The sequence below is a fragment of the Nelumbo nucifera genome, chromosome 4 (genome assembly GCF_055504915.1).
Source record: "Nelumbo nucifera cultivar China Antique chromosome 4, China Antique-T2T, whole genome shotgun sequence".
Classification (NCBI taxonomy): Eukaryota; Viridiplantae; Streptophyta; class Magnoliopsida; order Proteales; family Nelumbonaceae; genus Nelumbo; species Nelumbo nucifera.
In genome coordinates, this window is record NC_142652.1 from 47,587,605 (window position 1) to 47,611,820 (window position 24,216).

Consider the following 24,216-nt stretch of genomic DNA (forward strand, 5'->3'; position numbering starts at 1 on the left):
GAAAAGTTATTTAAGGTCTCAGTAACAATGCCGGTAGTGTGCCAAGAAGCAGTTAGAAGAAGCAGGAAATAAAGCAATTGGTAACTCCAATGTTAATTCTTGGATTATTCAAGGAGGGGGATCAGGTAGGAGACAGAACTATGACCAGCACTACCGTGAAGAAATGGAATCCTGACATCGCTATTTTCCCAGGAACATCAGCATCAACGTAATCCTTGTCGGCTACATGAATCCCATTTTGCCATTCTGTTCTGTTCAGTTCCATATGCATTGTTAAATTATGAGCACTTAAATCATTTGTTACTACCTAAGCCAATGCCCTTTCCAGTCTGCATCTAGCCCTTCTAGCCCATCACCTTGTAACAGCTCACTTATTACAGGTGCTGTAGATGGTCTTCTCTGCATGTCTGCATGTCTTCTCCAGGAAACAAAAATGGAGCAAATCGATTTACACTATCAGAAGCATGTGAGGTTTCATACCCTGAGAGGCTTTTCTATCTGCTATCAACACAGTGTGGTATGGTGATTATTTGGGAGTTTATTTTTTCTCTTTGAACGATGTTTTCATCTATAAAAGGACTCCATTGATGAACAAGTAATCAGATTGAATGTCAGCCTGGAAAAAAATCAAGCATTAATATAATACAGTTTACACATCGATCACAGAAAAGACCTATGAAGGATGCCGGCATCCTTCATTCAAGGAGTGAATTTTTCTGTTATTTGGGAAAGGAGGAGACTCAACATCGAGATAAGTATATTGGACTCTACACCTTTTGTAATTAGTCATGGAATAATCAAGAGAGAAGAGAGGAAGAAAGAAGGAATAATCAATCATGGAATTGGGTTAATGGATGCACCCACTTCACCCTAATATATTAGCAATAATCATAACTACAAAGTAGCCCCTTGAAATAAGACTAGTTACAAGAAAAACCTTAGTGCCATGAACATATATAAAAAACACCCTCCCCCAAGTTGGGTTGTAGATATCATACATAACCAACTTGATACATAACACTTCATGTTGCACGGAGTTTAATCCTTTTGTAAATACATCGGCCACTTGATCTCTTGATTCAACAAATGGTATACAAATTTTACCCCTTTCCACTTTTTTCCTGAATGAAGTGCTTGTCACTTTCAATGTTTTTGGCCCGCTCATGGAGAACCGGGTTATGAGTAATACTAATAGCAGCCTCATTATCACAGTACAATGACATAGCATCTGCCTTCCACATACCTAGCTCAGTAAGGAGATTTTTTAACTATAACAATTTGGCAACACCCTGAGAAATATCTTTATACTCAGCTTTTGCACTTGACTTTGCCACTACAAACTGATTTTTCTCCAGGCGACAAGATTTCCTCCTACAAAAGTATAATAATCCGTAGTAGATCTCCTATTATCAATAAAGTCAGCCCAGTTAGCATCCATGTATCCGTCCACCCTCATATGAGCATGTTTAGTGAAGAGGAGACCCCTACCTGGGTGTCTTTTTAGACAGCCTTGAAATTAGTAGGTTTAGGTGAGTGCATATACTGACTCAGAACACTTATAGCAAAGGTAATATCTGGTCATGTAATGGAAAGATGTAACAACATTCCAATGTGGCTTTAGTATTAATGAAGGTTTGAAAACCATCTCCTCCTCACAACTTCCAAGTTTATGAATTGGATCCATAGGGGGAGTTAGCTGGTTTACACCCTAGCTTTCCAGTGTCCTTCAACAAATCAAGGATATAACTTCGTTGGGAGATGAATATACCCTTGTCAGATCGAGCAACTTCATTCCAAGAACATATTTCAAAGGACCGAAATCTTAACTTCAAACTGTGAAGCTAGGAATTTCTTCCTCCCAGTTTCTTGTGATTACACATCACCCACATACACAATGAGAATAACAGCCAACTCACCTTTTCTTTTCACAAACAATGTATGATCAGCCTGGCACTGCTCAAAACCAATTAGGTGGACAGTACAATTAAACTTCTCAAACCAAGCCTGAGGGTATTGTTTCAGCCCATATAAAGATTTCTTCAACCAACAAACTTTGTCCTCACTACCTTGCACTTGAAACCATAGTTGTCAAGGCAACACCTAGGCGACAAGGTGCCCTTTGAGGCTCGCCTTGTCTAATTGCCAAGCAGTTTTTTTATTTTGTATTATAAAATTTTTCTTTTTTGAGATTATAATTATAAAATAGACATTATTAAACTAAATTAATCATTTTGTGTGTTTATATACTAATTTCTTTTTATTATTTTCTTATTTATTAGGGTTTAATCAACACAAACTTTGCTAAATGCTGTATTGAACGCTCAAAGACATCAAAACCTAAACCAATAAGTAAGGAAGAACTTAAAATTTTATCTAACCAGCACATTTTCTTCTTCCATATATATCTAATTAGCACATTTTTCTTTTACTACTACTACTACTACTACCAATACCTTTTCTTTTCCTCTTTTCCTATAACAAAAATAAGGGTTCAGCCTCCTTATTTTTCGAATTTTATTTTCCTTCTTTTTCTTCTCATGAATATGTTGATTTTTTTAATGGTAAAGTATTGTATTCAGTATGAAACTGTATAATATTGATTTTCTATACTTTAATATGAACTTTATACTTTTTTTATGAAAACTATGAATAATTATTAAGGAGGCTGAACCATATACACTTCCTCATCAAGGTCACCCTTCAAAAAAGCATTTTTTCACATATAGTTGATTAAGAGGCCAAGAGAAATTCACAGCAAGAGATAAGAGTACCCGGATGGAGTTCATCTTCGCAATAGGTGCAAAAGTTTCATTATAGTCACACCATGTGTCTAAGAGAACCCTTTAGCAACTATTCTCGCCTTATACCTCTCAATAGACTCATTAGCACAATGGTTTTACTGTAAACACCCACTTACAACCACTTATCTGGAAAGCACGATGCTTTCCCTACTAGAAGACAAATGATAAGAATGGAAGAGAGAAGATACAAAAATCATATACTCTAGGTCCTATGGTCATATGATCCATTGGATGAACTAGATGAACATGCTATAGATAGATACCTGACTTGGTATGGGTAACAGAAGGCGAAGCATATCCCTTTTTTTTGTGCTTAATGGGGCTACATACACAATGGGGGCTAGCTTGTTCCCCATACCCACAAGCCCCCCCAATCCTGGTGGTAGTAGGATTTGATTCCAAGTCATAGTTTTTTTTTTGCGAAAGGTAAAAATCCGTTACCATTGAAAAAAAGAGGAAAACCCGTTTCCGTTAACATTCTTTTAAGGACCCTAAAAAAAAATCTATGTTTAAAAAAGAGGAAAATCCGTTACCATTGAAACTAGACAACCACGCTCTTAACATGTCAACCGCACAATTGATTACCACCTCCTCTGGATTAGAATTTTGCTCAAAAGTTCCAGCATTCCTAGTAATTCTTAATATCTTAGGAGTAATGACTCCAGTAGTAGTAGGGTTGGTATCCAGTGGTAGAAGCAAGTTGCAGATGTAGTACTACTTTTAGCAGAATCTTTCCTACACTAAATTTGGTTGGTCTCAATTAGAAATTGGGTTTTCTGCACTTCTGCCTATTATGTTGTGGCTTCTTGTAGAGTGATCACATATAATCTCTTTCTAGTCTTCATCGTGAATTTCCTTCCTATACCATTTTGGTAGTTGACACCAAGGTAATATGATCTATGAGGGATTTTTGTTGCATATCTATTCTCTCTTTTTTGTTAGTAAATAAAAAAGAAAATTTATCAAGGAAAGAAAGACATTACAAGAAAGGTGATAAGGTATCACCCACATCCTCAAAGCTTCAGGCTAACCTTCCCAAAGCCAAAATAGAGAAATAAATCCAAACCAGAAGAAGAAAATACTCTAAAATCACAACATATTTGAAAACTCTCGAACTTACAAGACATACTGCCTTGTTAGAGTTAGATTGAAAAACTGAGAAAGAGAAAGAGAGAGAGACAACACGGCCGAATGGTGGGTGACACCTTGTGCCAGTCAACACCCTAAAAGAAATATTTATATTAAGTTGTAAAAGGACAGATCTGCCCTTAATGTACAAGAGAGAGGTACCCTAAAATCACAACATATTTGAAAACCCTCGAACTTACAAGACATACCGCCTTGTCAGAGTCGGATCAAAAAACTGAGAAAGAGAAAGAGAGAGAGACAACACAGCCGAATGGTGGGTGTGACACCTTGTGTCAGTCGACACCCTAAAAGAAATACTTATATTAAGTTGTAAAAGGACAGATCTGCCCTTAATGTATAGGAGAGAGATAATACAAAGAAAGATATACAGAAAAGAAAAGTACAAAAATAGCCCTACGGCTAGATTTCACTGTCTCTACACTCCCCCTCAAACTGATGCCTTGGAATAAGCATTAGTTTGTCCATGAGAAATAGATGTCGAGCCCGTGCCATTGCTTTAGTTAACAAGTCTGCTAGTTGGAGCCTGGAAGAAACATGAGGAAGAGATATGGTAGCCTCAAGAAGGAGATCGCGAATGAAGTGTTAATCAACTTCTCTGTGTTTGGTGTGCTCATGGAAGATGGGGTTGGATGCAATTTTTATTGCACTGATATTGTTTGCATAAAGAGGAACAGACAATGATGGCTCATATAGTATTTCAAATAGAAGAGCCCAAAGCCATATGATCTCACTACACACGGAAGACAACCCTGTATTCAACTTCAATTCAATGGAAGATTTGGACACAATAGCTTGTTTCTTGCACTTCCATGAGATAAGAGAGTTGCCTAGGAAGATATACCAGCCAGTAGTGGACTGTCGAGTGTCAAGGCATCCAGCCCAATTAGCATCCGCATAGGCCATAAGATGAATGGGAGATGAGAAGAATATCCCATGTGACAGTGTGCCTCGTACATATCTTATTGAATTGCAGATAAATGTGGTTGTCTCGGAGACGATACAAACTGACTTACTATCTGAACTGCATAAGATATGCCTGACTGAGTCATGGTGAGATAGATTAAACTGCCCACTAGCTGACGACAAAGGGTAGGATCTTCAAGGGGAGACCCATCGTCTTTCCTGAGTTTCAGGTTCAGTTTTAGTGGAGTGTCCACAATCTTAGAACCACTAAGATTTGCAAGTTTAACCAGATCAGCCGCATACTTCTGTTCATTAACAAAGTAGCCTTGAGGATTTTTGCTCACTTCAAGGCCCAAGAAATATGTCAACGGTCCCAAGTTCTTCATCTTGAAGGATTCACTGAGTAACTGTTGTTGCCTAGAAATTCCTTTTATGTCATCCCTTGTAATGAGTATATCATCAACATAAAGGAGTAATATCGTCACTCCTTGCTTCCGCCTTAGGGTGAACAAGGAGTAATCAGAAGAACTCTGGATAAAGCCAGCATTAGTGATGATAGATTTGAACTTCTCAAACCAGGCCGTAAGAGCTTGCTTCAGGCCACAGAGTGACTTCTTTAGATGACAAACAAGCTACGGATGTATACAATATCCCAGAGGAGACTTCATGTAAACTGTCTCTTTCAATTCCCCATGGAGAAAAGCATTCTTGACATCCATCTGATGAATTGTCCATTGTTTGACTGCGGACACAACCATCAAAAGTCGTATAGTGGTCATCTTAGCTATAGGAGCAAAAGTCTCTTCATAGTCTAACCCATATTCCTGTTTGTAGCCCTGTGCAACAAGCCTAGCTTTGTATCTGTCTGGGCTTCCATCAAATTTTAGTTTCACAAAATGGACCCATTGGCTTCCTATGAGAGATGTCTCAAGTGGAGCTTTGACCAGGTCCCAGGTGTCATTCTCCAGAAGAGCTTGAATCTCAGAATCCATTGCATCTTTCCAGTGTGGTTCTGCTACAGCCTGCTGATAAGATGTGGGAATGTCTGTGGTAGATAAAATGGCAGAAAAGGAGCTATGGTCTGGTGAATAACCATAACGGTTAAGTGGACAAGAAATTCTAGAGGAATGGCATAAAGTAGGAGCAATAGGTTCAGAGGGAAGGTCTTGAACACTTACTGAGGCAGTTGGAGTGACTGGATCAGCAACTAGAGGCGGAGTAGAGGGGGGGATGGAAACTGAAGAAGGTCGTTGCTTCCTGAAGTAGGTCTGAAGTTGTTGCGGAGGTGACAATGGAGTATCCAATGTACTTGTAGAATCAAAACTATGCAGCAAGGAAACAGGAGCTGGGAATTTCACAATATGTTAAAAAAAAGACACACTTTCAAGAAAAACTACATTACGAGAAATTCGAAGACGACGAACCAAAGGGTCATAGCAAAGATACCCTTTATGTTCAGAGCTATACCCCATAAAGACGCACAAAGATGCTTGTGTAGTTTACTTTGTGCGTTCATGGGGTGGAAGGTGGACAAAACAAGCACATCTGAATACTTTGAGCATGGGTAGGTCTGGGGATTTGTGGAAGAGGGATTGAAAAGGAGAGGAGTTGTTCAAAACTGATGGCGGAAGGTGATTTATGAGATACACAACAGTGCTGGCCGCCTCCACCCAAAACCAAGAGGGTACGTGGGAATCTTGTAGAAGAGTTCTGACTACACTCAAGATATGCCCATTTTTCCTTTCTGCAACCCCGTTTTGTTGTGGGGTGCTTGGATAGGACTTTTGGGTTTGAATTCCTTGTTGTTTTAAGTAGTTTTGGAAATCCCCATCAATATACTCTCCCCTTGAATCAGATCGTAGCACACAAATTCGGACATCAAATTGAGTGGTAACATAGGTGTGAAAGTGCTGAAATATGGAGTACACTTCAGATTTCTTTCGAAGAAAATAAGCCCAAGTGATAACGAGTGCAGTCATCAATAAAGGTTACAAAATATTTAAAACCCATCTGTGAGACAACTGGAGACGACCAAACATCACCATGTATTAAATAAAAATGGACTATTGCATGTTCAGAATGAGAAGGAAAAGGCAAAATATGACTCTTACATAAGCCACAAGTAATGCGGTCTTTATTACAATTAGAGAAAGGATGGCCTAGTCGTTTATGCCACAACTGTCAATCTTTATTACAATTAACAAATTCAAAAGTAGTAGTAGAATTCAAACATGAAGTAGAAGTAGGCACAATTTTATTCTTTTCAAATTCTAGAGCAAAGTGTCTTCCCAGTCTATACCCCTTCCCCTTGACCTCCCCAATTTGTCGGTCCTATATCAAACAACCATCAGAAGTAAATGAGACATTATTACCTTCCTCTACAAGTTGGCCAACAGAAATTAAATTGGTGGTAAGATTAGGTACAAATAGGGTTTTGGACAAATGAAATGAAGATGACTTAGAAGTAGATAAATATAAATCATCACATCCAAGTATATCTAATTTCTCACCATTAGTAGTAACAATGTGTTTATTGGGGAGATGGGGTTTAGGACACTGATCAAGAGTGGCCCCTGTCATATGGTTAGAGGCTCCTGAGTCAATGTACCATAGATGGTTCGGTGAGTGACAGTAGGTAGGAGACTTACTAGGCAGGCCCATAGCAGAGAAGGCTGAAGAGATAAAAGAGGACATGAGTTGTCGAATTCGTTCTTCAGACATGCTACCGGAGGTGTCATTTTACCCAGTCACAGAAGTAATGAAGGATGTTGCATCTAATCCATCTACACCCGTCTGATAAGCCTTGTATCTTCCTTTCTTCTAATTTGATCCACTGTTTTTCTGAGGCCGAGTGGGGCATTCAATAATAATATGGCCAACCTGCTTATAGTAGGTGCATGTATTCTTTTTCTTGCAGTGAGAAACAACATGCCAGAACTCCTTACATTCATAGTACTGTATTTTAGAAAAGTCCTTCCCTGTCGGTTTTGTTGCTAGAAAGACAGTATCAATGTTGGACTCCTTTCTTCCATCCAGAGTAGTCTGTGTGGCAAATCTGATTTCAGTCCTCAGAATTTCCCCAAGAATAGTATCCAAGTCAGGAAGTGGTCCTCGACTCAGGATATTAGATCTAACAACTTCGAATTCAGGTCTGAGATGCATTAGGAAGTGCATAATCTTTCTTCTATCAAAGTGTTCCTTCATATACTTCACACAACATTCTGAAGGATCATTCCCCATGTGAACAAGCTCATATTCGGTCCAAAGGTTAATAAACCCAACATTAGTACTCTTGGACCTTTCATTCTCCTTGATAATAGGAGAAGATGTCAACCTCTATCTGGTACTATCTTGAGGTGTTTGATTGCTGATATACTCTCTCAAGATACTCATACATCTCATAGGCAGTCTTGTATCTTCTCATAGGAATTGTAATGTCAGTTTCAACGGATCCTAAGATCCATGATGCAATTTTTGCATTATCAATTCTCCACTGATTAAGACCCTTGATGTCCAAATCATTAGGTTTAACTACTGATCCATCCAAATATCGCCAGAGACCTTTCGCCTCCACATGAAATTGGAAATTGAATTTCCAAAGTGCATAGTTCGTACCATTAAACTTGATGGGGAGAATTTCCATTCTTTTTGATGCCATTGAATCACAAGAGCAAGAAAAACCACAGAGAGAAATATTCAAAACAGTAGAATAAAGAAGTACCTTTCAGTCAATGTCCAGAAAAGGAAACTGTAAGGGTCTACCGAACTCTGAAGTGGCTCAAAACCCTTCTAGATCCAATCCGATTCAAACCAAACCTATTGGAAACAGTAGATCTGCTTGGCGACACTAGATCTAAAGTTTCAGCCTGATCTGATGCTTCTAGAGGGAGATCCAATCCAAAAGAGAAATCTGGTGGCGCAGCACCAAGAACAGAGTCTGTTGAGTTCTGATTGAATTCAACTTCAGAAATAGGATTCAAGAACACTCAAGAGCCTCCCAAATACTGTTAGGGAGTACTCTAGATAACAGATAATAAAGAGATGAGGAAGTAGTCACTTGCAAATCAGATCGTGACTTGCTTTGATACCATGTCAGAGTCAGATCGAAAAACTGAGAAAGAGAGAGAGAGAGAGACAACACAGCCGAATGGTGGGTGTGACACTTTGTGCCAGTCGACACCCTAAAAGAAAATATTTATATTAAGTTGTAAAAGGACAGATCTGCCCTTAATGTACGGGAGAGAGATAATACAAAGAAAGATATACAGAAAAGAAAAGTAAAAGTACAAAAATAGCCCTACGGCTAGATTTCACTGTCTCTACTTGCCTAAGCCACTTGGCTATCCATTATCAAATCTCCAACTGATAAAAAAACTACAACAAAAGAACACTACTATACTCCAACTTAAAACTGCACAACAGTTTTGCCCGATTACTTAGCTTCACCTGTGGCTGGAACATGAACCTCTTATCATATTAACTTCATTTGTTTTCTATACCTTCTTAATGGAACTGACCCGAAAGAAGCCCCCTTTCAATCGGGTAAAAACTTTATAAGATCATCAGAAAATTATAGAATCAACTCAACTTTCTAGAAATGTGCTATGGATTTGTTGGTGTGAAAATTTTAATAAATTCTCATGCAACATAATTCACTCAATCAAGTGATTGAGTTTCTATTATTTTTGGTAAGGTCCATTCAGGGAATCATATGGATTGTTCCTCTTAATTACATCTCCACAAGAAAGTAAAGAACACCTTTTGATTATGGCTTGGAGAAATGAATGCATAGAACAAAAGAAAAGAACAATAAGGTACTTAAAAAGAACTTTTCATTTGTGTTTCTTTTACATCAAGTGTACAAGAATGAGAGGAGAGAAAAAGAAAATACAATTGAGAAACTATACAACAGTACATTTCTCTCTTTTCTTTTTGATACAAAGAAAATTTCCTTCTCATTCCTTTCTTCACAATAAGCTATAGTCAATCAGATGAAATTCCTACTGTAGACAGCCTTAATCCTTGGATTTTTTCATACAAAAAAGAACTGTAGTCAATCAAACTGAAAATTTGATTGTAGATGTTTTTTATTCCTCTATTCTTCATTTTCATTTGAAGGGATGCGTAATCAGCCCTTGAGAATTAGACTGTAGATGGTTTAGTCCCTAACTTTGTCTTGAAAGAGGGACCATAATCAACCAAGTAGAGGCAACTGGTTGTAGATTGTTTATTTCACGGAGAGGACTTTCCTTTTTCTTGAAAGAAGGATGCGTAGCAGAAGACATATATAGGAAGTATTCACGGAGAGGACTTTCCTTTTTCTACCTGTATTAATGAGACTTTTCCTTCCTTGCCTTCCCTTGAGCACTTACCTTTTCTTCTATCTTTATCTTAGCTTTTCTTTTAAGAATCTCTTGAGATAATTTTCCCCGAAGAGTGTGTATAGCTTCCCCTTAAGGAGCTTAAATAAGGAATGGGGTAGTTATGTAACTCCATTCATTTTTTATAGTTTTGATAATTTGGCTAGCAGACTAGTCAACCCACTTATTTGGGTTATTAAATTATTAAATATTATTTGGATATTGAATAAAAAATGCCTTCAACAGGATTAAACATCACAGATTGCATATACATATTTACTTCCATTTATTCATACCAAACAGAAAAGCAAATTTGTTTTTCCTTTTAGAATTTTCCACTGTACAATTGATAAAAAATATTCAGGATTTCTTCAGATCATGTTGAATCAAGTAGGAAAATTACCCTAAATTCATCCCTTACCAAAACCTATAATTTCTCAGACTGGAATGATGGTCTGCTGTACAACTGATGATGCTATCCATACAACTATTGATGTCAGCAATGATCCAAGTGGTGTGTCAATACTTACAGGTTCTGTCTTTCTCTGGTACCAACTTGCAAATGTTATGAAATGTGTAGAAGTAGAAGAAGAGAAATGAATGGAGAAGGAAGAAAAGGAGAAGAAAGAAAAAATGAATTTAGAAGAGAGAAATCATGGGGTGAATCTCCCACTTCATTGTCTTATATATGGACTGAACTAGAATAACTAAAGAGCTAGTAATACCATAGATTATAAAACTTGATTACAACCAATAATCCGTAATGCATCATACCACTGTAAACATTTTCATATCTTTACTTGCAAAAGATTAAGGTAGTTTTTGTATCTTCACTACTATTGAAGATAAGGAAGCACACATGTGGTGAGAGGCACCAAGACTTCCTCCTACATTAGAGTACATCTCACACATGTTGATGATCTCTAAAGCAGCTTGCTAACAAATAACTGTATTTTTGAAAAGGGTATAAACTGAAGAGTGAAGAGCTTTGACCAAAAAATTTTTTGGGCGAATAAGTTAGCTCGTCAAACAAAGGCACATGACAAAAGACCAAGAGAATTTAAACCCATATTTTTTGGTTCCAAACATCATAGTAAGGAGAACCTCATTGAGAAAGTTCAAAATAATTATCACCTCCTTGCATTCATGACCCCTAAGTCCTCTTAAGAAACCAAAATCCCAAGATAGTCCTCATTGAGAGGTCACCCTGCTACATCACAACTAAGTACGCACAGTCCTTCAGCTCACCATATTCCTGGTTAGTTCCAATAAAATAGCACTTTCGGGGAATAATCTTTAAAATGCCATATTCCTGGATGTCCTCCACACTACAAAGGTGCTTTCTCACTTACATACGTCACACAACTGATATATGATTACTTCTTATTCTTGTTTAAGTAGCTATATATATTAGTATTACTTAATATTTGAACATAATTTCATGTTTGTTCCTATAGATTTCATGTGTTTACTACAGGATTTGGACTTTCTAAAGTGTGTACTTAGTATTGAGTAGGATTTAGGCATATTCCATGTTTCTTTCTATATGTGCTTCCATTAGTTTCCTTTATTTCTTAAGGTCACTTAAATACTCATTGGACGAATAATAAAACTGCCTGACATTATTGAATTCTTCTTCTAGGTATAATATTTTTTCTTTTGTGTTTTATTTTAGTTATGTACTTCATAGATTTCATCGATAAATCTTTTCTTAATGTATTGCTTTGGATTTTCTTGTGTTCTTGTAAAATTCTTCTTCTTAATGGAAAAATGGTTAGTGCAAGAAACAAATTTGAATTTAGTTGCACTCATGCAGTACGTGGACAAAGTGCTAGTCGTCAAAGAAGCCACTGAGCCTGGAAATCCTCCAATAGCAACCCGCATTTGGGAAGCAGTTAAGACTAATAATTTACAATCAGTATATCGTATGATTGTTGTCTCTGATGTGAATATCAATACAATCTATGATGAGGTGGATGGTGCTGATCTTTGTCACCTCATTAGTAAAGCAGAATCACAGAATGATTGTGAATCTCTAGAGGAGATGAGTCGTGATCCAGCTGTATGTCAAAGAATTAAAGATTCACATGGACCAGAAAACTGTCTACAGGGCTGTTCACTATTGCATTTGGCTTGTCATGTTGGGAATCCTGTTATGCTTGAGTTGTTACTTCAGTTTGGTGCTGACATAAATTTGCGGGACTTCCATGGGAGAACTCCTTTGCACCATTGCATTTCTAAAGGATACAATTCAATTGCAAAATATATACTCAGAAGGTAATATGCATTTCTGTTTGAAACTTCTAAAACTATGGCCTTCATGCTGTTCATTTTGTATATCGCATGTAATATTGATGACGCTGTACTCTAGGGAGCTTTATATCTTCACAAGGATTCAACCTTTTCATAATATAAATGGGTCTGGAATCAATGGTCAGTTATTTATATCAAATGTTGATGTGTTTGTTAATCAGGGGGGCACGGCCATCAATTGAAGATGGTGGTGGACAAAGTGCATTGGAAAGAGCAATGGAAATAGGAGCAATAACTGATGAGGAGCTCTTTATTTTGCTCACTGGTAACGAGTGAAATGGTCCTATTCTACCAAATGTGTAAGTATATCCAGAAGCTCCGGTCCTGCTACCTTTTCTGCTATTGCAGCTAAAAAATATCATTTCATATTTACATGGGCAAAATCCAGGAAATTTCCTGTCTGTGCACTTTTATATTGATTTGCTTCTTATTTTAGTTATGTTTTTATTTCATTTATATTAGAAATTTTAAAAATGATATTATTGCATAAGATAAGCTATTAGGCATGCAAGGTTATTAGATAAGTTAAATTTTATTTTTTGTCAGAACTTTTGAACTAACGCTTTAATTTTATTTTTCTTCTCTTCCTTTTTTTTCTCTTGTTTCTTCCCTTTTCAGCATTTTGGAATTCTTTCAGAAAATTGTTATACTTTGATTGCTGTAAAACAGGTGATGAATCGGTAGAATCTATAATAGCTTCCAAGGAATCACCGTTATTCCTATTTTTTTGATTTCTTAAAAACTTCTTAGTGTAATGAAAACCCAGTTTTTTACTTGCCTTTAAGTTAGTTCCCATTAGAAATCATGATCCAATTGCTCCACCAGCATTGATCCAAGAGCCTCTTGAAACCTATTTTCAATGAGTGATTCTTTTTAACCCACTTGTTGAGGACCTCATCAACCCACCCCTGTGACTTGAAGGCCTATTTAGGTGTTTCAAAGTTAATATAAAACTTTAAACCTGATAGAAATGAGCCTGTGAAAAATCATTTCAAAGAAGCATCTAATATGCTAGAGCTATAGAATTGCATCCCATCAGTTTGATCAGCAGCTTTTAAATTAGGCAAAGGGTCCTTTCTCTAATTCTTTAAGGCATGCTTCTTACCTGTGATACTGATTAACGTGGTCAAACCTCCAACTTAATCCTATTTGCTCAAAGTTATATAGATTCTTATTCTCTAGGGATTGGGAGGAGCATTGGGGTGGTAAGTGGTTTAGTTTCAAAGGCATTACCTAGATTGGAATGGGGTTCCATTCCATTCAGATTTGAAAACATGTGGTTAGGCTATCTGGGTTTTCTTCAAAAAGTAGAAGAGTGGTGGATAGAGGAAAGACCTAGTGTTAACTGGAAAGGAATGGAATTAAAAAAGGCAATTTAAGGGCTGAAAATAAAAATCAAAGAATGGAATGAATTACATTTTGGGAGATTAAAAGAGAGCAAACAAGAGGTATATGATCAAATTGAAGAGTTGGCAATAAGGAGGTGCAAGGATTATTTGAGGAAAGAGACAGAGAGCTTAGATGGTCCTTAAAGAAAAAATTTGAGGATATCTTATTGAGAGAGGAAATCAACCGGAGGAAGAAATCGGGGAATAGATGGCTCAAAGAGGGAGATAGAAAACAAAGTTCTTTCATGCGGAGGCCAATGGAAGAAGAAGGAAGAATTTTGTGTCCAAATTGGAGATATATTATTGCTCACCAGCCAGGAAGCCAAACAACCTATTCTTTTCCACATATTTTCTATATTGCTGACCATTCTCAGGGTGCTTCCATTCTACAGCCTCCAAATGATCAATTTCTTCCCAAAGAGATTGTAAAGAGAAGTACATAGCCACTGTCCTCTCCCCCTGACGCATACTACAAGCCTCTCTTTGGAGTTGGTAAACTCTAACAGTGTTTTTAACCTGGGAATAGGTGCCACCTCTCCAAACAGCAAATACATAAACTACAACAGAGATTACATGATGTTAATGTTAAACAAGAGTTACAGTTGCGCCCAGAACAATGCTTCCCTATTTGTCCCTTGGTTTGCCAAGACATCGGCAAATGCATTAGCTGATTTCCCAACCCACTGTACTGTTATAGACATATTTCTTGTAAGTCATTTGAATTTCTTTAACTCATTTTTGTAGCCCCAAGTGACATCCTCCAGATTATTTAACCAATCCACCACTGTCTTAGAATCCCCTTTCAATCAGAAGCTGCTCCACGCCCACTTCTTTTGCAAGAAGTATTCCTTGTATTGCAGCTAACAGCTATGCCCAGATAGAGTTCCCAACACCTAATGGGCCAGAGTAGAGTAAGACAACCTCTCCAGCCTCATTCCTCAGTACACCTCCCATCCCAGAGGGACCCGGGTTACCCTGGCTACTCCCATCAAAATTCAGCTTCAAAGAACCAAGAGGAGGGGGACTCAGTCAATACCCTTACATTGGAGGAGGAACAGCTTGCTACTAATAACCAGTCCTTTCACAATCAGTAAAACAGAAATGGTTACACAATTCTAGGGTCTTCAACCAATGCATTGACCTGTACATAATTCAGTCCTTTAAGGCTTGATTGCTTCTTCCCTTTTCCTGGAAGATCCTAGCATTCCTTTCTTCCCAAACTGTCCATAACAATGCTGCTCACGCGCACCTCCACATTTTCCTTCATCTTTTATGGGGCCAAGAGAAAATAGAAGGGTTAAAGATTGTGCTTGCTTCTGTTGGCATAACCCAACTACACCCAAACAAATATAAAAGCCAAACCCAGAGCTCTACAGTTACACTACATGATAAAAATAGGTGATTACAACCTCACCATGAGATCTGCAAAGAATGGACCAGTTTGGTGAAATACAAAGGATGGGTCATCTTAAGTTATCCATCATGTTTACCATGCCACACTTCCCAATACAAAGCCATAACCTTGGGGGGATTGGCCTACACCAGACTTCTTTGGAAGGAAAGCTTTGTTGAGAGGATGTTTGGCAAAGGAAATTGAAAAAGGAGCCAGAAGAAAAAGACCCATTGGGGTGAATGGCCCAAATCCTCTTATCAGGCTTCAAAGGATCCAACCAAACCTTATCAAGGAGACAAAGAAGATTAGACAAACACTCAACTTCCTCATCCCTTAATCCTCTACGAAAACCCAAGTCTCAAGACAACGCTGACCAATTTAAAACCGACAGAAGGAATTTTTAGAACACCTCTTTTTTATACAAAGAAATAGAGTACAAGGATGGAAAAAGGTCTTTTAGAGGGAGATCTCCAGCCCACATGTCCTCCCAAAACCGAATAGAATTACCAGAACAGGCATCATACTTGACACAACTGAGGAACTACAGAAGAATTTTGTGAATTGCTTTCCATGGTGTAGCTACCAATTTTTGAATGAGGAAATATTTTTTTCCCAATTTGGTTATTTCTTTTTACAATGACTATATTCAAAACCACTCTCCTTAATAGGAATAAAGGGTAAGGCATTCCCATCTCTTTTGTCTTCCTCTCCTCTTTATTAATCTCCCAGTAAGGATGCCTTTTCTCTGTTAAATCTTATCCCATCTGCTATTCTAGCTTTGGCTTACATTCCATCTTTTGAAACTACAAGGTCTTGGATTGCGGATGCTTACATTCCACCCCTCTTCAATGATATAAGAAAAGAACAAGTGCAAGAGACCCAGTAATATCCACCATAATCCTCCATTAATCGATTGCAGATGCTTGGACTGCTACACCAATTACCAGTTCATGTGGAACTCGTTGCGCAACAGGGAACTATTTAAGATGTAGAAGATGGAAACATAGACAAACAAGTCTAAATACCCAATCATATAATGTAAAACTCTAGAATCAATCATCCAGAGTGTAGATTTGAGATATAGAGATGAGACAAGCTGTACCTAGTTTAGTAGGTATGGCAATAGTACATGAAGAAGAAAACTGATGAAGTTTCTCATATGGTTTAAAATGTCCCCAATTTTCCTAATATTTCCACAACATATTTCCATTTCCATGGGTAGCAACACGAAATTTTACTAGAATCGACATTTCCTCAATGAACACTACAAGCACTTTGTTAGAGTACAACAGATGGTTTACACAACATATTTCCATTTCCACTTCCATGGGTAGCAACATGAAATTTTACTGGAACCGACATATTCCCCAATGAACATTACCAGTACTATGTGGAGTCTAAGAAATGGTATTATAACACAAGTTGGTGAAAATATTGTAGATATGTGAAATAACAATGTTATTGTCCACCTAACTTACATGGTTACCACTTTGAGCTAGTTCAATGTTCATTTCAAACATGAAGTTAAATATTAGTTTTTAGTTTTGTGTAATAGATTATTTGGTTGATCTCTTACAACCATTTACATTTTCTATGAGTTAAAATTTTGCTTTAACTCATTATATCATGAAGCATTGAATCGTATGATTTACTGGTTAACTTCAGAGTGTATTCTTTTGTCTATAACCTTAGTTTCTTAGCTTTGTTTAATGATTTTGATGAAGATAATAATTTAAAAAGGTGTGACTATGCTTCTTTTATCATTTCATAAAATATAATTCTATATTTGCATATTTTACAATGTTTCCACCATGTCTATAATTTTTATAATATTTCCATATGATATTTCCGACATGTTTCCTATATTTGGATGGCCAGCATTTCCACCAACATCGACATTATAAACCTTGCTCATACTCACAGGTGAGAGAAATGAGCTCCTTGCTCTTATTAGCTCCTAAAGTAGATATCTCAGTTGCAGGGGTAATATCACCAAAGTCATCTCCAACTACAGTGTGATTGGACCAAGTAGATAGTGGGTGATATAAGTCATAGCGAAAATTAGCCATATGTCCTTCACAGCCTCAATTTGAACACTAACGAGCTTGTCCACCACCATTGCTCCACCAGCCCTCATACTACCTCCATCTCTACAACTACCATGACCACCTCTGAACCCATGACTAATACCCCTAGAGACTCCTCTACCTTATATACTTCTACCTCCACCTAGTCCATGGGCAATTGTCAAGGCTAGTGGCAAAACCAGGAATTTCCTCATGTGGGGCCACGAGATAAGGGAGAATGAAGATCAGGCAAAATTTTCTGTAGTGCACCTGTGGGAAGTATTGTTCATATCAAATCCAACCCAAAAAATTCTTTTTGAAGCTTCCCTTAAAGATTGGGTTGAAAAATATGAACCCTATTTAACTTTGAGCAAGGCTAAAATCGAGGTATTGTCCAATCCGACCCTATAAAAAATAAATAATTTGTTCCAATTCTAATGCAGGAGAATGTGTCAGAGACCGATGGAAGATCACTCTACCCAAAATTCAGGCTTGAACAGGCTCAAACTCTGATTTCAATCCAAACAAAAATCTACACATTCAATTCATTCCTGAATTGAAATCAGTAGTAAGGGGCTGATACACATTCAATTCATTCCTGAAGCTCTTTAAGGCTGTATAATACTCCACACTCTGTAGGATAGAAAAAAAAAAAATCCTGATGCAACTGATATATTCATGTAACATTATCTTGCCCTAAATGCAGCTGTCTAGCATGCTCCAAAATCTCCTTTGCAGTATCCAAGAACATAAGTTTAACACCGATATGATTTTCCATGCTATTCTACAGAGTTCATAATCTATGCATTGTCCTGCACCCATTTATAATACCCATTAGACCCAACCTTTGGTTTATCCTCTGTAATGTACTGCAGTTGTCCTCGTCCAATCAAAGAAATTTCAGCCAACTTGCTCCATGGTATATAATTAGTACCATTAAGTTTAACCGTGGTCAACTGGGCATTCATTAGGTCTGGTTCAATATAGCAGACTTAGAGCCTCTTATAGATGCAGCCATCACATAACCCTACTTCAGCTACTGAATAGAAATCAACTACTCAGAAAATTTGTCACTTCACTATACATTCATTGTTGGACAGCCACTACACTTTTCAGCACTGAAAAACCTCAAATAACTGGTTTACCACTCACCCAATCAACTGCCACTTTTACAACCACATAACTAAGGTTCAGCCACACCACAACACAACAGCTACTCAACACAACTAATGGAGAAACACTACAATCACTTCACCATGAAGAACCAGTCTGTCTTTGAACTGCTAACTAGAGAGCCTTGGAAACTAACCAATGAATTGAGAGAGCTTGCTACTGGAGGCATGAAAGGCTCCTTCTCTAAGGTCCTTTTGCATCTCTTTTATCCCTCTCAATGGATTGAGAGAGCTTGCAATAGGAGCAAATGGCATCAAAGACCAACCAGTCCATTTGTTGGTGCTCTGATACCATGTAATTAGACTTGGAGAGCTAATAGATCTACAAAATAAGAGAAAAGCAAGAAGAAAAGGTTCAGATGGGAGAAAAAAGGAGAAAAAGAGGAGGGAAAGGAAGAGTGGAAAGAAAAAAGGGTTTTTAGCTAAGAGAGGTTCAATCATCTCCCTGGGTATCGACCCATCTTTTATATAACTAAAGAGAATTACACTTATGCCCCTGTTTAAGTAACACTTAACAAGAAAGACCAAGGAGAATAATAAAGAGAGGTAAAGGATATTCTAAATAGACTTTCAAGAATAATGTATTTAAATGGTTGATGATATACTCTAAAAGAATAGAATGGATATGTTCTCAATTACCTTCTTTTTCTTTTCCTTTTTTCTTTAATCTGTGAACTGATAATATATTCTATATCTACATTATGTTTGTTCACTAAAATTAACTGAATTTCTTATTTGCTTTTATTGCAGATGCCCCTGACAATTTGCCATGCCCTTTTCTGTTGTACCTTCAAATCCTTTTTTATTTGAATAATGATCGACTAAGCTACTTTTTTGTTTTCAACGGGCCCAACGAACCTTGTGTTCTTCCAGTCATCCAAAAGCTTGACTAGCAAGATACAGATTTGTGGCTTAAAGCAGCCCATCAATGCCCCTTGTCAATCGCCTTTAATTATTAATTGCCATCTGGAAATTCAAACACATGAAGCGAGGGACCAGATGATAGACTTTTCATCGACGTTGCTTTTTGATGTTCTATTGTTTTCATTTGTTCAATAGATTAGCATTATATCATACCATATTACAAATCTTGTTACCTTAAAGATTGTCCTTCTGTATGGATATAAATATCAAGCTAGATTTGGTATCTGTACATCAGAATGTATGATCAGTTGATGTACATCATCAAGCAATCAATGTTGGAAGATTCTGGTAAAGCACCCAATGGACTTGTTTAACATACTTCCATCTTCCCCAATCCTTCTTTCTGTTGCCTTGTTTATTCACGTCCAATTTTGACAATCTTCTTTCAAATATTTCAGAAACTCGTTGCCAAAATTGTTTTACTATTGGGTTAACATTAACAGGCCAAGGGTGTAAAGCAAAGGTCAAAATACGGATACGCTCAATACCTAAACTTTAGTCTGGGTGTGTATCAATTCTCTCATCTTTTTGGGTAAATTATAGATTATTACCTTTTACTGGCAATTACCCCTTGAACTCTCAGATTCCAATGAAGACCCCGTCAGTTAACTTTGAAGAAGATTCTCGTGTGATTGTTTAAACCTTTTTAAATCCCCAAACTACCCTTTTGGGTAAATTATAGATTATTACGTCGAGTAGTGGCAATTACCCCTTGAACTCTAGAAGATTCTCGTGTGATTGTTTAAACTTTTTTATATCCCCAAACTATCTTTTTCTTCAGCAATTTTTTTTTAGTATTTTCTCAATTTCCACTCTTGATTTTTTAGTTAGGCTCCGTTTGGTTTGTGGGATTGGGATGAGAAAAAGAGAATATTTCAAAAATATTTCCTTCTCATATTTGTTTTGAGGGAAAGAGGGGATGAGGTGAGAAAAAGGTGAGATGTGAGATCTCAAAATTGAGGATTCGGGGTCACACCAAAATAGTGTGACCTCGGTGGGAAAACTCAAAAAAATCATTCGAAGGGAGTCTTCTTCTTCTTCTTCAACTGGAGTAAGGCGATGAACATCCTTGCCATGGACTAGCAGTGATGGCAAATAGCAACGAACCAGCGATAAAGAGTCTCCTTACCACGGACCAGCGGCGATGGCGAACGGCGAATATTAAACATTCCCCTTCCTTTTGACAACGGTAACGAACCAAATACTGTTCATTGCTTTCCCTATTCGAACAGAGGAGGCGGCGGACCGGCGGTGGCACAATCCTTCATTGTTTTCTTCATCGTGCGATGGCAATGAACTAGATCTGTTTCTTTCTCTAATCGTCATTTTCTTCACCCCTTTGCATTTCCCTCTTTCTCTGATTGTCGTTGCAACTCTCAACAGCAGCACTCTCATATCTTTTGGCAGTGGCAATCTATCTTAGGTTCCGGTGGTGGCACTCCCATGTTGATTAAGCATCGGTGGAGGAGGGGGGACTATCGGTGCTGGAGGACCTCTTTGGAGCTTTAGTCATGGAGTTCTCTGTCTCTCCCTCCATCTTCCTCTTCTCTCTTCTCCTTCACCTTCTTCTCTCTTCTCCCTCATAAGAGTGTTTTCCTAATATTTTCCCATATATAAAACCAAACAATGGAAGTGTAAATTTTTACACTTTCCCATCCCATCTTTTTCCATCCCACCCAAATATTTCCACAAACCAAACGGAGTCCTACAATGGGTATTTTGGTAAACTAACTTCTTCCATCACTCAGTTTGGGAATCTGAAAGTTTAGGGAGGGTTTATCGTAAGTGAAAGTTCAGGGGGTAATTTGTCACTACCCCTAAAGTACAGGGTATTAATCTGTAATTTACTCATTTAATTTAAAAAATTAGAGGATGCTTAATGCTTTATCTTGTCCCAAAGTTTTAAAACTCCCCAATCATATACCCAATATTATCCTTCACTAAAAGACACCTAGCAATGAAGCCATATATGCGGTTAAATGGAAAAAATGGGATGATTATTGATCAGGCTAACCAATACAATCCGTTGCATAGACTCTTAGTTGCTATGACATTTTTTATGAATCTCTTAATTTCTTAAACATAAAAGTTTTCCTTTGCTTGCCTCAGAATTTGGGTCTACAAGCGCATTTATGATTATTTTACAAATTTTATTTTTATGTATTTTAATTATAGCCATCATATGAAAGAATTTGTTGTTTTTATCTCTAAATTTGAGCTAATCACCACTTAAAAGACCTTTTAGAGGTGATGTTGAACTTTGGGTTTGGAGAAACTTGGTGCAAATGGGGGAGGATCACTTTGATAAGGTCTACTCTTGTCAACCTTCCTGTCTATTTCTTATCAGTTTTTAAGATTCTGACTAAGGTGGCCAAGAAGAATCATGGGGTCAGATGGGATGTAGTATGTGGATGTAAGAAGGATGGGGGTTTGGGGATTGTGAATATAAGGGTTAGGAACATAGCACTATTGGGGAAATGGCTGTAGAGATTCTCATTGGAGAAAGAAAGACGGTGGATTAAGATAGTGGGAAGTATACATGGGCTACCAGGCAATGGATGGGACTCTAGGATCTTAGCAAGGACTACAAGCGCTTCTCCTTGGAAAGTTATTCAAGCCATCTTGCCCTTGTTCTATCCATGGGTTAGGTATGAGTTACACTCAGGTAACCTCATTAAATTCTGGGAACATGTGTGGGTTGGGAACTCCTCTTTGAAAGATCAATTTCCAGGCCTCTTTGCTATCTCTACCCTTAAAAATGAGTCAATTTCCTCCTTTCTTGTTCATTCTAATTCACCCTCTAGGTTCGGTTGGAATTTGAACTTGAGAAGAGATATCAATGACATAGAGTTAGCATGCATTTCAGACTTATTATCCATTCTTGAAGGGGTCTTCATTGAGCCCTCGAAGTGAGATAGTAGAATCTGGACACTCACTTCCTCTAGTTCCTATTCCTGCGCCTCTTTCTTCAAGGCCCTCTTATCCCCCTCTCCTGTTGGACTATATTTTCTTGTTAAAAAAGTGTGGTGTCGACCTGTTCCTCCAAAGGTTGGGTGCTTCTGTTGGGAAGCCTTTCTGGAAAGAGTTAATATAGGGGATCTACTTCAAAGAAAAAGCCCAATAGTTGTATGCCTCCTCACTGGTGTGTTCTTTGTAAATCTAATGGTGAGTTTGGATAACTTATTAATTTCTTGTCAGTTTGTTAAAGTCATTTGGGAATGATTTAGATCTTTGTTTGGTTGCAGGTGGACTCCCCCTTCGGATATGCAAAGCTTACTTACTTCCATGCCCAACTGGTCAATCAAAAGGGCCAAGATCATGTGGAGATGTGGTAGAGCTACAGTGTGCTGGACTATCTGGGAGGAGAGAAATTTAAGGGTATTTTCTAATAAGGAGAGAAACTTGGAAGTAATCCTGAAAACTATCTACATTAGGGTGATTCACTGGTTAAAAACCTTGGAGTTGTTTGTAGTGTTCTTAGTTGATGAGATGGCCAGAAAGTGGAAGGAGATTGCGGAGTTAGGCTCAATCAAGAAGACCTCAAATTCCTACTAGACACCTCTGCCTCAGAGGTTTACCAAATTGAATTTTGATGGCAACAGCATGGGTAATCCAGGGCCCTCCAGAGTTTGGGGAGTCATACGGGATGAAAATGGGAACCTGTTAGCTATGTACTCTGGCCCAATTGGGGTGGGATATTCCTTGAGGGTTGAGATCCTAGGAGCTCTTGAAGGGATTCAAAGGGCCAAGGAAATGAATTATAAAAAACTGATCATAGAAGGTGATTTAGAAATTGTAGTAAATTGGCTAAAAGAGGACAGTTCTTCGCTCTGAAAATACAACAATGAAAAGAGAAAATTCAAGTGGCTCACCAAGGATATTGAAATCCGTTGTACATGGAGACGAGAAGCGCTAATGCACTGACAAATGGTCTACCTAGGCAAGGGGTGAACAAAAGCTCAATGTTTTGGGCTGTTTTGTAATTGTTTCATGAATTCTAGTTTATAGGGTATTTGGGAGTTTAGATTTTTTAGCTCCTTCTTTGTAATTCAGCTTTTCCATCTTATTAATAAAATTCACTGTTATTGATAAAAAAAAAATCACCACTTAAAGGACCTCTTATCCCTTTATGGAGTCTCTTTCTCTATAATCCACCTTTTACCGTTTGGGTTATCCATGGTTTTTCTTTGGTTGACTCCTTTTCATTAATGAGGTCCTTTAAGTGGCATTTGTATATTTCCAAACATGGATTTATTCCATTCCTTGCTAATACAAATATTTGGCATTTTTTGATAAGGATAAACTGCTGAAACCTCCCCTGAAGTTTGGTAATTGCAATTACTCCCCTCTATTTTCTAACATAGTTGGAAGTATATTCCCTTTGTTAAAATCCTTTAAGAAGAGGCATGAAAATGTCCAAAATATCCATATGATTATTTTTGACCAAAATGTTTATTTTCTAAATTTTCTCTTCATTTGAATTGCTACCCCAAACGGTCAAACCCTTCCAATCTCTTTTCTGAAATTGATTTATAAACAAATTTTTGCCCTTCATATCAACCACTCAAAGGTAAAGTTGTAACTTTAAATTTCTTTTACCAAATGATGGTGGCTCAGTTGGTAGAATCTTTGATTCATTGTAGTAGAGACCTAGGATCAATCCTTTTTCCACTGGGGTTGGAGTTTTAAAGGGATGGGGATGAGCCATCCCCAATTGGGTAGCCCCATGAAGTAAACAAAATTAAAA

At 37.6% G+C, this 24,216-nt stretch overlaps 1 protein-coding gene across 6 annotated transcripts in view; it reads left to right on the top strand.

Moving 5' to 3' along the window:
- Positions 1 to 19,787, top strand: part of LOC104611806 (ADP-ribosylation factor GTPase-activating protein AGD4-like) — a 110,695-nt gene extending 90,908 nt beyond the window's left edge. For all 6 annotated transcript variants that reach the window (XM_010279032.3, XM_010279030.3, XM_088902903.1 and 3 more), the window contains 3 exons: positions 12,030 to 12,490; positions 12,688 to 12,825; positions 19,296 to 19,787. In XM_010279032.3, coding sequence (XP_010277334.1) covers positions 12,030 to 12,490; positions 12,688 to 12,802 — 576 coding nt within the window. In that variant the 3' untranslated portion in view covers positions 12,803 to 12,825; positions 19,296 to 19,787. The remainder of the gene's footprint in view (positions 1 to 12,029; positions 12,491 to 12,687; positions 12,826 to 19,295) is intronic.
- The last annotated feature ends 4,429 nt before the right edge of the window (positions 19,788 to 24,216 follow it).